This window comes from Orbicella franksi, chromosome 4 (genome assembly GCF_964199315.1).
Source record: "Orbicella franksi chromosome 4, jaOrbFran1.1, whole genome shotgun sequence".
In the NCBI taxonomy this organism is placed as follows: domain Eukaryota; kingdom Metazoa; phylum Cnidaria; class Anthozoa; order Scleractinia; family Merulinidae; genus Orbicella; species Orbicella franksi.
The window spans coordinates 22,174,999-22,192,526 of record NC_138148.1 but is presented as its reverse complement, the minus strand read 5'-3'; the positions used below and the strand labels follow the sequence as shown (position 1 = coordinate 22,192,526).

Below are 17,528 nucleotides of genomic sequence, written 5' to 3'. Positions count from 1 at the left end.
ATTCGTCTTGATGCTCTGGGACTACTCTGTGATTCTTCACGAACAACCGAATCAGTAACAGAGATTGACCTCCAGCTTCTTCAATTATTTGTAGCTCCAAATATGAATAACCAAACTCCTTCCTTTCGGCAGCAGGCAGGAGCACATGTAAAAAAGGTAATGAGTGAAAATGGGAATATGTTATTTCTATGTTGTTTAGTAAAGTATATTATTGTGTTGAATAGCAAGCACCACACATTGAATCATTATAGAAAAGATGGAATTATATTTTAGCCCAGGTGCATATAACCAACCTATGTCTATTTTTAGGCTTTTTATCCTTGTTCATTATTTAGGTTTGTCTGCCTCGTTCCCAGGAACTCTCATCTTCCCACCCCCTGGAGCGAGAGAGGAGACACCCTGGTTGGGTTTGGTCACATGCTTCTTTCTCAATTGAGAACATCAGGAAGGGGTCCTCTCTAATCAGATAATTTGTCACGTTGAGCTTTGTCAAATTCAAAGCATTGCGCTGCGACTGTCGTACCTTCGATGTTTTACAGTAGCCTTCAGGCTCCAATTTCGAATAGCATTTATTTCAACATTAATTTGAAGGCTATGCAAGGCTGTCTTGAGGCTATTTACCGTGGTAGTGATGCTGTCGCCATCTTACCAACTGGATATAGAAAGTCAGTCATCTTCTTCCTTCATTGCTCCTCAACAAAATCAAGAGATTTTAAGCAGTGCAATCTCATCTGGTAGTAGTTTCTCCTTTGAATGCACTCAATCAAATTGATGCAAGAAATGTAACGTCTCTAGACAAACATATAGCTTTCTTAAAGTAAAGCTATGGCAGTCTCGAAAGGAAAGCGGGACGAAGATAAAGACATTCATGATACTTGCAAACAGTCCTAATCAATCAACCAGGCCCAGTGTCACAATATGGAATGCAAGTAAGCATAACGTTAACAAAATGTTTCAAACTTTGTCTCTGGAAAGCAATTATTTAGAGAGCTTAAAACATATCTTGCAATAGAAATGAGTCTAACCAAGGTATCAGCACAACAGAAATTGCATGAAAGTGTCAAACTCTGCAAAGCGACATGCAGTTAACAGTGGAAACCATGCAGACCTAAGACCTCTAAAACATTTGCTATAAAATAGTTAAACAGGCCATTCTACTTACAAATCCTCCTAATAAGCGTGAAGTGCCCTTCAGAAATATGCGTGAAGCAAACAAAGGTTGAGACCGATAATTAAAATGTTACGAACTGTAGGATAGGAGTCGTATAGGCTAGTTAACCCCATTTTACAATGATTAATGACAAAAGAAAAATGCTATTTTTCTTTTTCTAACTTTCTTTCAGCCAAAGATGAATCTAGTTTATCAGCAGTGACAGCGAAATTCTGACCGCAATGAGTCATTCTGTAATCCTTTGTGTTCTACAGAGATTGGGGCACCAATGGTGAAACTTCACCCTTTTGCTCCTTTAGAAGACTGACTTTGTCTTTCAGTGATCATGGTCCTGAATGCTGTGAAATTATTTAATCGCTGTTCACAAGGCCTTAATTCATTCCAAAGTAAAGATCTTCCATATACAGCTGTTACATATGTGGCTTGTCTTACCATATTCGGAGAAACATGTGTTTTGTAATTGCGTGTGTCTTACATGAAGTAGGCGTTAAAACGAGTTTAGTTGCTTTCCAAATGGTGTCTTGTTGTGCCATCCGCAACATGGTGTCAGAAGTGTTTTGTTAATCTTCAAGCAAGCTGCAATGCTCAAGATTCCTTCTTCTGGTTGATATTCAGTCAAAGCAGTTACTGAAGCAAAGCAAAGCGATAATTCCGTGGTTAACAGTTAGTACAGCGACTTTCTTGTGTCGACCACATGGGTGGAAAACGAAACGATGTCGGACACTGAACAAGCTCCTCCACTGTCAGCTCCACAGTCGACTCCACCACCTCAAATCTTCAGACAAATTTTCCAGTACGAAGCGCTATGGTTTGTGGTGAACATCTCACGAGCAACTGGGAATTTTTCAAGCAACAATGGCATGATCAGAAAGGTCAGTCTGTTCGATTAGCAACTTTTTGCTCCATTATGGGAAAGGAGTGCCTGCAAATTTTTCTGAATCTAAATTTTGGCACCGAGGAACTGATGATAACTTCAGCACTGAAAGCATTGGAAACGTACTTCCTACCAAAGAGAAATGTGGTCTATGAGAGGTATGTTTTCAACTTGTGTGTTCAATCGTCTGAGGAAATTGTTGATTGCTATGTCAATAGATTAAGAAAACTCGCATCATCCTGTCAGTTTGGAACACTTACTGACGAAATGATACATGACAGCCTAGTTATTGGAATACAAGATAAGGGTACAAAGGTAAGATTGCTTAGGGAGAAAGACTTGTCTTTGGATAGAGCTCTTGACATGTGTAAGTTAAGCGAAGTAACGAATAAGCAGCTAAAATTGATTCAAAAGGATGAGAAACAGAACAATGAGGAACTAAACTTAGTTCAGGGTAAGCGTAAATCCAAAAAAGACAGGAAGCCTCCACATCTGGAAAAAATGTCAAATCAAAAGAAACCTAACAAACCATATCCAAGCAAAACGTAGAAATGCAAGTATTGTGGTCAGCAAAAGAAGCATGCCAAACAGACAGATTGTCTAGCTTTTGGTCAGCAATGTCGTAGTTGTAAAAGAATGAATCACTTTGCCAAGGTGTGTATGGCCAGCAAAGAGAAGGTTCATGTGGCTGAAGAGGCAGAAGGGTATGACTCAGAGGAATCATTGTTAAAGGTAGAAGAGATCACTGCCATTAATGGAAGTGGGAAACAATTAACATCCAGTATTACTTTCATAATAGAAGAGTACCAAGAGCAACTGGTGTGTCAGTTGGACAGTGGTGCAACTTGCAATGTGATCAGTCACAAGAACTTAGCTCAACTGTTACAGAATGGTGATCCTCCTTTGTGCAAGTCCAATGCTCAGCTGAAGATATTTGATGGTACCTTGATACAGCCTGTTGGTGAAACCACAATTACAGCAGAGAGAAGGGGCAAACGAGTGGACCTGAGATTTCAAGTTGTTGAGAGTTCCAACAAACCCCTGTTATCAGCTGGGACGTGCAAGCAGTTGGGGCTCCTGAAGGTGGATTTAGATCCTGAAGAGTCCATTCATGTCCTGAAAAGCAGTTACCTTACCAGAGATCAGATTCTGGGTGACTACAAAGATGTCTTTGAAGGGCTAGGCCATATTGGTGGTACAACCATAGTCACAGATCCTAGTGTCAAACCAGTGCAGCATTCTCCACGTTGAGTGCTAGTTGCATTGAGAGACAAAGTGAAGGCTAAACTGGATGACCAAGAAGAGAGAGGAATTGTGGAGAAAGTCACAACACCAACTGACTGGATCAGCAGCATGGTTGTGGTCACAACACCCAACAAGATCCGAATTTGTTTGGATCCTAATGATCTCAACAAAGCAGTCATCCGTCCTAAGTACCAGATGCCCACATTAGACGAATTATTGCCTAAGCTCAATAAAGCTAAAGTATTTAGTACCTTAGATGCCAAAGATGGGTTTTACCAGGTCGGATTGGATGAGAGCAGCAGTCTCAAGACAACCTTCTGGACACCCTTTGGGTGTTACAAGTACTTGGTATCAACTTGGCTCTGAAAGAATTTGAATGTAAATTGCATGAGAAGCTTGATGGAGTAGGAGTCATCAGGGATGACATATTAGTGATGGGTTTTAGAGAGACTGAGGATGAAGCAAACTGAAATCATGATGAGAACCTTCTCTGTCTGCTCTCATGGGGCACTTGATTACCAAGGAAGGGTTACAGCCAGACCCAGAGAAAGTAAAGGCAGTACAAGAAATGCCGAAGCCTACATCCAGGAAGGAACTGCTGAGTCTCCTAGGATTTGTTAATTATTTGTCAAAGTTCCTCCCAAGGCTGTCAGAGGTTGCTCAGCCACTGAGAGAGATGACCTCAAAGGAAGCAAAGTTCGTCTGGTCTCAGCAACATGAGAGAGCATTCCAGGAAGTGTGAGAGCTTGTAGTCAAACACCCGGTGCTCAAGTATTATGATATACAAGAAGAGGTCACAGTACAATGTGATGTGAGCGAGTATGGGTTAGGTGCAGCGTTACTGCAAAATGGCCAACCAGTCGCTTTTACTTCACAGTCATTATCACAGACTGAGAGACAATACGCTCAAATTGAGAAAGAATGTCTAGCAATTGTCTTCTCCTGCGAGAGGTATAGTCAGTACCTTGCTGGTCGTTAGAAGATAACAGTTGAGTCAGATCAGAAACCCTTAAAGTCCATTTTCCAAAAGGCAATCCTCTCTGCTCCTTGTTGACTGTAAAGGATCCTTGTTGACTATAAAGGATTATGTTAATGTTACAACGCTTTAACATAGAGGTTAAATACAAGCCAGGTGCACAGTTGTATGTTGCAGATCACTTGTCTAGAGCCTCACTAACTGGCAAGAAGGAGATGACAGACAACTTCCAAGTTTTTGCTCTTGAACTTGAAACACTCACTCCATTTGACTCCATCAAAGTGGCTCCATAAAAGTTAACTCAGCTGCAGAAGTGCACATCACAAGACCTTGTCTTAGAGACCCTGAAGACTACTGTTCTGTCAGGATGGCCAGAGAAGAGAGGAATGCCCAGTACCAGTTCGAGACTACTGGAATTACAGAGAGCGCATGTCAGCGCATGATTGTCAGCATGTCAGCGCATGATTGTTCCCAAAGCCATGAGGCCGGAGATGCTCTCAAGAATTCTTTCAAGTCATCAAGGAGTTGCTTTATGCTTAAGGAAGGCTAAAGACATTGTGTTCTGGCCAGGAATAAATTCAGAAATAAAAGACCAAGTCGAGAGATGCTCAACCTGTGCAGAGTTTCAGGCTAGGAATGCTAGTCAGCCCATGCAGGCACATGAAATCCCTACCTTTTCCTGGAGTAAAGTGGCCACAGATTTGTTCACTCTCAGTGGGAAGAATTACATCAGGGTTGTTGACTACTTCTCAGATTTTGTGGAAGTCTCTGAACTTGAGGACACCACCTCATGTGCAGTTATTCAAGTGCTTAAAGAGCAATTCAGTAGACATGGGATCTCGGACACAGTTGTCTCAGATCACAGTTCACAGTACAGCAACCAGGAATTTCATGAGTTTTCACCCAGCTGGGAATTTAACCATGTCACATCCTCGCCATACTACCTGAAGTCGAATGGTAAAGCGGAATCTTCAGTGAAGGCAGTCGAACTACTGTTCAAGAAGGCTGAAGGTGATAGAAAAGATCCTTGGCTAGCTCTATTAGACTACAGGAACACTCCCACCAAAGGCATAGGAGCCAACCTGGCTCAGAGACTTAAGTCGTGCTGAACACGAACTCTCTTACCTACAGCGTCAAGGCTTCTCCGTCCCAAAGTTAGTGCACATTCCACAGAGAAATTAGAGTGGAAAAGGCGAAAGGCCAAGTTTTACCATGACCATCGTTCGAAGCAGTTACCTGAGCTGGAGATTGGGCAAGAAGTCAGAATTGCACCCTTGCAAAAGAACCAAACATGGAAACAACCGACCTGTGTCGAGAAACTCTCAGATAGGTCCTACGTAGTCCAATCAGGCAACAAAACCAGAAGAAACAGGCAGTTCCTGAGACCGGCAGTTGAACCCGCAACATTGGAAAAGCAAAGCACCAATGTTGGTACACCTGCGTCAAGAGAGAATTGCAAGGAGATGCCTAGAGTCCCTGAGTTACCTGCTAAATCTACTGGTCCTGAACAAGGTTCTCTAGATGGATCTGTTGCTGAAGAAACAAAGGCTACATTGTCAGCATCCCAGAACACGACAACCCGGAGTATTTGTCCACCCTTGAGATTTAAAGATTTTGATTTGATCGTTCGAAGCAGTTACCTGAGCTGGAGATTGGGCAAGAAGTCAGAATTGCACCCTTGCAAAAGAACCAAACATGGAAACAAGCGACCTGTGTCGAGAAACTCTCAGATAGGTCCTACGTAGTCCAATCAGGCAACAAAACCAGAAGAAACAGGCAGTTCCTGAGACCGGCAGTTGAACCCGCAACATTGGAAAAGCAAAGCACTAATGTTGGTACACCTGCGTCAAGAGAGAATTGCAAGGAGATGCCTAGAGTCCCTGAGTTACCTGCTAAATCTACTGGTCCTGAACAAGGTTCTGTAGATGGATCTGTTGCTGAAGAAACAAAGGCTACATTGTCAGCATCCCAGAACACGACAACCCGGAGTATTTGTCCACCCTTGAGATTTAAAGATTTTGATTTGAGTCGTTAAGCAAAGGCTAGACTTTGAAAACTTTAAGTTGATTTAGCAAGTTTTTTGGTGAGACCAAGTTAGTCTAGACACTGAACACTTTCGTACGGAAACATGTTAATTTATAGTTTATTTCACCAGTTTTCGGCAAGAGTGTTTTAGTTTTTTTTTTAAAGAAAGGGAGATGTTACGTATATGGCTTTTGTTACCATATTTGGAGAAACGTGTTTTGTAATTGCATGTGTCTTACTTGAAGCAGGCATTAAAACGAGTTGAGTTGCTTTGCAAATGGTGTCTTGTTGTGCTGTCCACAACAACAGCCAGACAGCCTTGGCCTCAGCCGTGGTGAGAAATCCTTCATTCGTCTTCTTGAAGAGATGTTTACGATGTGTGGGACCACACAACCCACAGCAAGTTTGATTTCCGTTATCAAACAATGGATAAGTTTTCTTCGCTGTTTGCAACATTTTAGTGCCAGACATTGTCGCAGAACATTGCATGAGACTGATGTAAAAAGCTGGTTTATTTTGGTTGCAATACATCCGGTACTCCCGTAGGCTCAGTATCAACAAAATTCATACTAGGCTGCCCCTCCCTTCAATAATCTAATTGTCATATCCCAGAAATTCTGGGGGACACGTGACCAGACCCAACTAGGGTTTCTCCTCTCTCACTTCAGGGGGGTGGGAAGATGAGAGACCTTGGGAACAAGGTTGTTGGTTTGTCAGGCAAGAGCTCAAAACAAAATATTTTTATACAAAAAAAAGGTAAGTTTGAAAGCAGTGATCTTAATTTTACTTCAAAAATGGTGAGATTTTGACTTATGGTATTTACGTATTATTACCATACTTCTAAGGTGTTCATTTCACTTTAAAAAATGGTATAATGTTCAGTTCATGAGAACAGGCAACCTTAAAGATGTTGATTTCCCTAAAAAGTAAAATATTCATTTCACTTAAATGCACAACCTCAGAGATTTTAATTTTACCATGAAAAACAGTATAATGATAAACACTCAACTTCAAAGATGTTGATTTCATTTTAAACAGCAAACTGTTGGTTTCATGTTGACACATGACTTTGAAGAGGCTGATTTATTTAAAAAACAGTAATATATAGATTTTGCAAGGCCTAAAAGCAGAGCTCCCTATTACAATAATTAACCAGAAAGGAAAAAGAGGATTTGTCTTTCTTGGATCAGAAAGACAAAAAAATGATCAATTGTGAGGATGCAATTCTTCAACATGTAGTTTCACTATTGTTTCCAGTTAAATTTTAACAAACTTTACCCAATGAGCATATCCAATTTTTCCAAAACTATAGAAATCACGTATATGTATCAGGGACTTTTCAAGAGATGATTGTGGAAGGAATATATCTGAAGATAAGTCAACAACATGCCAGGGGTTAATTTTGCACCACAATTTTGCCTCTGCATGTACTCCCTTCCTCTCCCCCAGAGTAATAGACTGACTGATCCAATACAAACCCAGTATGCGGTCACCAATCAGCTTAAAAAAAAACATGCAACCTTGATGAGCTTTCGACCTGAGCGTGCAATATGATCATGTGATACTGATCAGCAGATACCTTGTTTTGACTGCTATCAATTAATCATAACATGAATGTCAAATATCAAAGATGTACCTATGGTAATGCTGCTCTCGTAGGTGTGGGGCTTGGTGTATGGGCATTTGTATGGACCAGGAGGGAGGGGTGAACTTAAGCCTAGCACCAATGTGCAAATAAGATCTGATCTGTCTGGATGATCCTGGCCATTGTGATGTAACTTGTGAGCCGGCCCGTGAAGTTTCAACGGCCGCTAAAAAGTGACAGCAGAAAAGTTTTTTCATCTGATGATTGCCCAAAAAATTTGAAAGAAAGCAATCAACACACCACAGGAATAAGATAACCTGTTAATACTATGTCCAATACTATGGTTTTGTAACAGGCCGAAATAAAGGACAGTTCCTTCACGTAAATACACACGTGTTTTTTTAATTCTCTTCTCAATTCTCCGACCCAGACCTCTCCCGGAGATTCTATTACAACAGTGTGGTGATTTCACAACAACAAATAATGTCATGCATTCGTTCGTCACACCATCCCCCTTAAAAGAAACACTAAATTAGAGTCCCCAAAATGTCACTAGCCAGATATAGAGTAAACAAAGTCTTAGTCCATCTGATAGTCAACTGTCCAGGCCAGTCTCCTTGGTGTCCAACGCGGTCTTTCCTGTGCTTTCTCGTCAATGGCGGGCGCCTTTTCAAATTCCTTAGCTGCCGGCGTAGGTTTGAAGTTCTGCTGCTTAGTTGGCTGGCCACTCTTTGAAGCTTCACCCACAGTGGATACTCTGTCTTTGCCAGTCTTACCTTCGGTTAGCCAGTTAACATAACTGTGTCTCTGGTACTTCTTAAGCCGGTCAACATGGACGACCATTGGTCCTGCCTTTCTTGCATCTGGGGTTATGTAGCCAAACAGGGTCCCCACACTCAAAGCCACAGTGTGATGCCTTGTGATCGTAGTACGGCTTGTTCCTTTCGCTCCCTAACTTCAAACGCTCACGGGCAAATGCATGAATGCGTTCCAATCAGGCCTACAGGCGGTGCACATATTCGGCTTTGTCCTGGTCACCACTTTCTTGCTCGAGACGCCCAAACTGAAGGTCAATTGGAAGGTCAATCTGCTGCCCAAACATTAGCTCACATGGAGTAAAGGAAGTGGTTTCATGGACAGCGAAGCGATATGCCATCAGCAGGACAGGCAAGTGGCTATCCCAATCCAGTTGATTCTCTGTTACAAACTTGGACAACATGCCTTCTATTGTCCGGTTGAATCGTTCAATCATTCCATCTGACTGTGAGTGGAGGGGTGTGGTTCTGGTTTTATTCATTCCCAGTGCCTCACACATTTCTTGAAACACTTTCGACTCGAAATTTCTTCCCTGGTCGGAGTGAATCTGCCTTGGGATGCCAAAACAAGCCACGAATTCTTTAACTAACACTCTTGCTACAGTTGTGGCCTCTTGATTGGGAATTGCGAAGGCTTCTGTCCACTTCAAAAAGTAATCCCCTATGACAAGGATGTACTTGTTGCAACGGTCCCAATATGTTGAGAGCCACTCTCTGAAGGGGGCACCAACGTTGTAGGTCTGCAATGGCGCTTTTGGTGTGCGGGTCGGCCTCTCTCTGGAGGCGCAGAGGTCGCATGACCGACACCAGTCTTTCACACCTTTTGTGCACCTGGGCCAATAGAATCTTTCCTTAACTCTTCCCAACGTCTTATTGACACCTAAGTGCTCTGCGGTTCCCTCAGTGTGGAGCTCCTGGAGAACATCGTTTCTGAGACTGGAAGGCATAACAAGCTGCCAACGCACCTCGTCTCCCACTTCAGATTCCCACGGCCATCAGAGGACACCGTTTCGTAGGGACAGACGGTCCCATTGACTCCAGTAAGTCTTGATGGTTTTGTTTTTGGTTGACACATCCTTCCATGCTGGGCAAGAGGGACAGGACTCCTTCCATGCAATTATCTTTCTGAGGTCATCATCGGCAACTTGGCTAGCACGCAAGTCACATCTGCTAGAACTTTCGCTTGGGAACTGCTGGCATTCAGGTGGAGGTTTGGGATCTTGCTGAGGAGAGGAGAGGCTACCCCCCTCCTCAGGCTTGTCCAGGGCCTGAGGTGTACAGCATGGGACAACATCTGCACTTCTAGAATCTGCGACTGATGTGGTATCCCGCTTTTGTTCGACATGATCGCAGTATCAGCAGTCACCGCATGGCCTTATTGAGAGAGCGTTAGCATTCCCATGGTGTATACCAGAACGGTGTTCAATCTTGAAGTCATAAGTACCTAGCAGTTCTAGCCACCTGGCAAGTTGTCCCTCTGGATTTTTGAACTTCAACAGCCATTTCAAAGCACCGTGGTCTGTGCAGACGAGAAATTGCCTTCCACACAAGTAGTGGTGGTAGGTCTTTACTGCCACAATAACTGCCAAGAGTTCCTTGCGCCTCACGCAGTAGTTTCTCTCACTCTTGTTCAGTGATTTGCTGTGGAACGCAATCACCTTCTCCTCCCCTTGGATTTGGGATAATACTGCGCCAAGGCCAGTGTTGCTTGCGTCTATGTCCAAAATAAACAAGCCATCAAGTGTGGGGAAGGCCAAAATGGGAGCTGTTGTTAGCAGGCATTTGAGCTGACAAAACGCGTCTTTGCACTCTCTTGTCCATCAGAATTCTCTTTGTGCTTCGGTAAGTGTGTAAAGAGGTCTGGCGATGTCAGGAAAGCCACGGACAAAGCGTCTGTAGTAGGAGCAAAGGCCCAGAAAGCTTTTAACATCCTTTGCTGTTCGTGGGTAAGGCCAAGTATGTACTGCTTCAATCTTCTTGGGGTCAGTAGATATGCCATGGTCGCTCACCACATGGCCAAGAAAAGGTAGCGGTCGCTGGAGGAGAATGCACTTCTTAGGGCTTAATTTGAGGCCGACATCGTGAAGCCGCTGTAATACGGTGCGGAGCCTCTGAATCGCTTCTCTGAACTTGCAGCCATGGACTATGATGTCATCTAAGTAAATAAGGCACACCTCTTAAGGTAGCCCAGACAACACCTTTTCCATGAGCCGCTCGAAAGTTACAGGGGCATTGCAGAGACCAAAACTCATGACCGTGAACTGGTATAGGCCATTTCCAGTTGTGAAGGTAGTTGTTGGCTTGTCGGCCTTGGCCATGGTCACCTGCCAGTAACCACTACAGAGGTGTAGTGTGGAAAACCAGTTGCAGCCTGCAAGTGTATCTAAGCAATCATCAATCCTCGGAAGAGGGTAGCTGTCCTTAATTGTCACGTCATTAAGTTTACGGTAATCAACGCAGAAATGAGTAGACCCATCTTTCTTCTTCACTAATACGATGGGTGATACCCAGGGACTTGAGGAAGGCTCAATCACTTTTTTCTGAAGCATTTCCTTGATAAGGGTATTGGCTTCGGCTCTTTTGTGTGGGGGGAGACATCTCGCTGGCTGACGGATGGGCTGTGAAGATCCAGTGTTGATTGTATGCGTTACTAAGATGGTATGGCCAAGGTCGTCGGAGGAAACTGCAAATACATCAGCAAACTCGGTCAACAGTTCGGCAAGGTGTGAGCGCTCGTCAGGGTTTAGAAGATTAGAGCTGCATTCGAACAAGTCTAAGAGGTGTCCAGGGACAGAAGGCCTACCACTGTCTGGCTCTACAGCAGCTGTCATGCTTTCACCCTCCTCGCGTACCTGGCAAAGAGCCACGCTGGATTGTCCAATGTGGGAAGGTTCAACAAGTTCGATAGGTTCACACATAGCTGCCACGGTGTCCTTGTATAATGTACGAGGATAATCTGTGGGGCTGAGCACTCTTAATGGAATAATGTCAGATGCTCCATCTACCAGGCTTCTAGCTAGCATCAGGTGGTTCACTTCCATCAGTCTGGCCGTAGGTTCCAGCAGTCCTAGGGTAGGACCAACTATCTTGCCAGCTACAAAAGCTTCGCTCCAAGGAGGGGTGACTGATGTGCGGTCAATGAACACTCGAAAGCAGCTGGGGGAGAGTGATTGCCCTTGCTTGGCTTCACTGCCATCTCCAAACTGTAGCTCATAGCAGCCATCTTTAAGCACCAATTGGCAGTCATATCGACGAAGGAAATCTAAACCAAGGATCCCCTCTGGTTCGATCTCTGCTACCCACATCGTACAGTCAAATTCTTGGTCACCTAGTCTGAGTGTCGTGTTTCCACGTCCCAGGAAAGAAGAGGGGCGTCCATCGGCCAGTTTCATGGTGTCAAGAACGTGCTGAAGCTGTCTTGGTGTTGATTCTGGATGGCAAGAGATGGCTTCCCACGTTTGGGACTTCAGGATGGTGATGTTTGCTCCTGTGTCCACTAAAAACTTGACTGGCATTCCATTCACGAACCCGCTAACATACAAGCCGTCATTGTCGGCACCCACGGCATCTGTTTTGATTGAAGGTAAGGTGGGCCTTAGCATTGATTGGTTTGTTGGGCTCTGGCCCTTGAACTCGACAGTGTCTCGTTTCCTGGACATTCCTGCGGCTGTTGAGAAGCTAGCCTCCCCGATGGTGTACGCAACCCATCCCCGAGACGTTTAGGGCAGTAGCGTTGAATGTGCCCCTGGGCACCACAAGCCCAACACTCTGGTGAATTCCAGGCCCTTTGCCGACTACGTTGCAAAAAATCGGAGGTATCTTGTGGTTACTGGACCAGGCCTTGTACCAGTGTTTTAAGCTCATGCAGTTCTTGCTTGAGAGTTGAATCTGCTGGTGTCGGGCTCTGCGTAGTTACCGCCTGTAATATCTTCGTTCCACTACTACGTTGTTTCTCAGCAGAGAAAAATGCCTCAACTTCAACACCAGCATCCAACGCCTCCGTGAGAGTAGCTGCCTTGGCTTGATGGACCTTCCAACGAAGTTCTGGATCGGTCAATGCCTCAATGAACTGGTCTTTTGCGATCAGCTCTCGAAGGGAAATCGGGGCACTGGGGTAGGCCTGTCTTGTCAACCTCCGGATTGCCTGAGCCAATTCAGGGAGGCTTTCGGGTGGGGCTTCGTAGGGAAACCCGAAACATTTCCGTTCTGTTTGATGTTCCAAATCTGCTATCAAGTGCTGCAACCAGGTCAGTGTAGCTAGTACGCTGGGTTTTGTCAAGATTGCCAAGCACTGCCTGAGCTGGGCCACTCAGACTGACCGCCAGGTAGGCTGCTTTGGTTCGCCTATCCCATCCATTTATCTCTGCTACAAGCTCGAACTGGGCTTTATAATCCTCCCACAGAGTTGAACCATTGTAAAGTGAGGGACGGACACGTGGCTTCTCTTCTTTTTGTGGAAGCTGGTGATAAGAGCTGGGTGAAAGAGGGACTGGAAGTTTGCTAAAACGCACCTCCTCGTGATTGCTAAACAAATCCAGACCGCTATCATGGGGACTGGTGCCCAATGTAACATGACTGTCACGCTGTTTTGTTTCGAGGGCATCGAGGCGTTTACTAAGTTCGCCGAAACAATCCTCTAAGGCACTGTTTTGCTTTTCGATGCCAATGCTGATTGCCATAATTGCCTTTAAGACTTGGTCTACGGTTTCGTCGTTGCCGTGTCTTTCAGTATGTGGAGTACTACTCCCGACCAGGACAGGAGATTTCACCATTGTCGTCGCATCCTTTTCAGTTGGAGCTAAATCCTCGGAATTCAGGTCAATCAGCGGACCAAAATTAACCTCACCATCATTATAGTGCGCCATACTATCAGTTTGGCAAGTCCTACACCGCTGCCACCAATGTAATGGGCCGAAATAAAAGACAGATCCTTCACATAAATACACACGTGTTTTTTTAATTCTCTTCTCAATTCTCTGACCCAGACCTCTACCAGAGATTCTATTACAACAGCATGGTGATTTTGCAACAACAAATAATGTCACGCATTCGTTCGTCACAGTTTTAAAAAACCAGATGTCCAAAGGCACAAAAACATGTAAGATTTTGAGACTGCTCAATTGAAAACGTGATTGAAAAGTGAGGCATTTAGCCTGTTTTGTGGGCAATATCTGGAGAACCCAACGATGTGCAACAAGAACAGAAAAATGTGATCTTCATATGGTTTAAAACGTTTGAATGGTGATGAAAATGAATCGTTTAACAAAGGCATAAAAATGATCAGTGGGTTTAAACCCATTATTTTGTAAATGATAGCATGGAGGACCTCCTGATCTATACTTGAAACCCTTGCACTATGAGAAAGTATTAGATGGAAAATGCTCCCTCGAAAAGACATTTGAACTATCAGGTCATGTACTGGGTGGGAAAGTAAATAATGTGCCAAGGAATTATTTTTATATGTTAAATTATCTGCAAAACCATCAAAGATAACAATATTTTCTTCTGCAAGGTGAAGCAAGCTTCTGAGCAAAGTAGCTACCCAGACATTGTGTGGATATCTTAGATGATAATATGATAATATGTGGACTTAGCCAAGCCTAAAAGCAGAGCTCCTCAGTTATTTTTTGGAATGTTGTTACTAATGAAAATAATCCTACATGCATGTGAAGTAAATTGCAAACAATTTAATAGTTTCAGGTGGAACTAGGATTACATCAGCAGATCGAGGTGTAAGATGGTGTGATTATGAGATATAGAACCATGATTTCAAGGATTTCTGAGAAGCTACCAAAAATCTTGATCACATAACAGAACTGTCTTCTGTACTTTTTGGTGGCATTTCTTGTTCTTTCCTACCTTATTCAGAAAGACAAGACATTGTTATTAATCATTATATTCTTTCTTAGTTAACATGGGGACTCCCACACAAAAGAAGTTTACACATTTTTTTGTTGTGGGGATTGAGTGAGATGCAGTGGCTACAATATACTTAGTCCCTAAATCTCTACCAAATGAAATCTCACAAAAATACCAAAATAGTATACATATGTGAAAAGTTGGAAAGTTTTGTTTTCTAACTTGATCCCCAAAGATACATTTAGCCATCTTCACTTTTGTATGGAGTCTCCTCCTGCTGGAAGGGTTTGCAATAAGCAAAATCACTCTGGCATGAATGGTAATTATGATGTTTTTTTGCTGATCATGAATACTCGCATAGGCTTCTAATAACAATTTTATTATTCAGTTTCAATGTGATTTGTCCTTTTTCTTGACTGAGATTGTGGACTACAGGAGCTGTTATTGGGTTTAATTAATTAATTTTGCTATGATTGAATTATACCAAGAATTATAAGTAAGCTAAGAGTAATTTATATTATGTACATGTATTTTGTCTGCACTACACAACCAAATGCACTCAAAGGTTATGAGGCATAGGTACATTTGTCAGAAGAGCCCAGCATATCCAAGATATGTTTTGATTGACACATCAGTTAAGATAATTTACAGCAAAATGGATAAACAATACATCAATATCGTACACGCACCAAAGCTGGATATGGGGTTATAAGACAATCATTTAATCAACAGATTGAAATAATTTATAAATTAGAGAACACTATTTGTACAGCAGTAGGGAACAAATTAACCTTGAGATGTAGATCGTAATGTTTTGACTGCTTACTGCTAGTCTGCTTCAGGTGATAAGGTCGACTGATTGCACGGTATCATTTATATCACAAAGGTTGGCTGTGATTCAACCAAATTTACCTGGAAATTCACCCAAGCATTTCACCAAACCGAATAAATTGAACTAACAAAGTGAGGAAATCTCCATACTTTGTAATCACAATATGCAAATATTCACACAGGAACATCAAAAGTAAATTTAGCAAATCCTGTTCGCTTCAGCTTAGAATGGTTTGTGGCCTTTCTTGATTTTCAACAACAGGAGAAGAAATTTTAGCAGTTTATGAAGGGGCTGTGCCAACTAACACAGAGAAAACTTCAAAACTCGACTGGCTGTGTTTCCAAATACAGTTTTGGTTAAATTTATTTTTATATTTTTATAAGCTTAACTTTATTTTTTTTACAACTTACAACAACCTCCACAAAGTGACCCACGTGTTATTGTTTAGACATGAACGAAATTAAAACGATGTAATTTATAAAATATCTCACAGCATGGCTTCAAATAAGGAAGACTTTAAAAAGAATTCCAATTGAAAATAAGCTTATATTGCCGAGGCAACTTGTTAATTTTCATAGCAAATGCCACAACAAAAGTTACTCACGGCAAGTTGGCAATTCACTACGGCCAGTGTTAATCTTCCAGGCAGAAACTTGCAGCAAAAGTTGTGAAGACTGAACTGCGTCTTCTGAGTCAATTTGTCGGGTACTCTGCCTCCTTTCTATAGCCCTTGTTAGCTTTGCTTTACGGCATTGTTCGGTATTACTTCATCTCCTTTCTCTAGCCCTTGACTCGTGATAATTCACGGCATTGTTCAGTACTGTTTCGCCTCCTTCCCCAGTGCTGGCCCGCTCTGTTTTGCAATCTTCTTGGCTACTTCTTTACCTGTTAATTCTTGCTTTCTGTTGCTATCTTAATTTTTTTAACCGCGCAGCCATGGGCCGAGCGCGGTTCTAGGTTTACCCGGGGTTTATTTTTTTTTTTTTTTGTCGGTGACCAGACGCAGACCTCTGCTCAGCCAAATTTTGAGTCACGCAACGTGTGATGTTTTTGCGGCAGAAGCTGTTAAAACATAAATGCATGGACAATTTTACGGATATTGTTTTCTTTTTTGTGGAAAAAATATATTTTCTTTTCGTTTTATCAAAGCGTTGGATTTAAAGGGAATGATAAATACGCGAAAAAAAGGTATTACATCAGCCATGGAATGCGTTGACGTTGCAGCTTTCACTTTCGCTACGTGACAAATAAGATCGTGCTTACTTTGCAAGTTTATTTCGCCAGAAGCGACGTTCATTAATTTATTTGCAATTTTGCGAGTATTTCTTGTGGTTTTAGGCAAATGAAGTAAATTATTTGGCTGTTTCATCGCAGCGAGTTCATAGATCGGAAGGAAAATTAAACATTTGCAAGCCAAGCAGCAAACTTGTCAGAACGTGCAAGGATTACGTCATTGGTAGGGAAATAACCACGGTACTAAAGATAGCCGTGGATAACGCAATTCTTGAATTATGTGACTTGTGTGACTTCTTTGCTAGCCCTTTACTCAAGGGAAAAAACAATTTAATTTAATCGTGATTTTTAAGAAAGAAAGCTGTTGTTAATAGTGTTCATATCTTCATGCCCATACGTATCCCGAAGAAAGTTCCAGATTAAGACTATTACATCATCGGAGATTTCACACCGGTTACAACTGATGGTGCAATAATACAGTTTGTGTTGATCAAGTAATGTGGTGTCAACAGTAATCAATGAATCATCAAGGATTGCTTTGGAATGTACACTGCGTTGCGACTGTAGTGCTAAGAAAACAGTTAAATTTTAAAAGCGCGGTTATACGATCTAACAGATCTTCTTGTTTTTTTTGTCGGTGACCAGACGCAGACCTCTGCTCGGCCAAAGTTTGAGTCACGCAACGTGTGATGTTTTCGCGGCAGAAGCTGTTAAAACATAAATAGACGGACAATTTTACGGATATTGTTTTCTTTTTTGTGAAAAAAATCTATTTTCTTTTCGTTTTATGAAAGCGTTGGATTTAAAGGGAATAATAAACACGCTAAAAAAAGGTATTACGTCAGCCATGGAATGCGTTGACGTTGCAGCTTTCACTTTCGCTACATGACAAATAAGATCGTGTTTATTTTGC

General features: G+C 42.5%; 1 protein-coding gene across 7 annotated transcripts in view; it reads left to right on the top strand.

Annotated features, from left to right (window-relative positions):
- Positions 1-17,528, top strand: part of LOC145484906 (tRNA (32-2'-O)-methyltransferase regulator THADA-like) — a 656,511-nt gene that overhangs the window by 239,663 nt on the left and 399,320 nt on the right. For all 7 annotated transcript variants that reach the window (XR_014049105.1, XM_081463530.1, XM_081463528.1 and 4 more), the window contains one exon: positions 1-156. Coding sequence is in view for 6 of the 7 variants with exons in the window: in XM_081463530.1 (XP_081319656.1) it covers positions 1-156 (156 nt within the window). In the remaining variant the exon portion in view is untranslated. The remainder of the gene's footprint in view (positions 157-17,528) is intronic.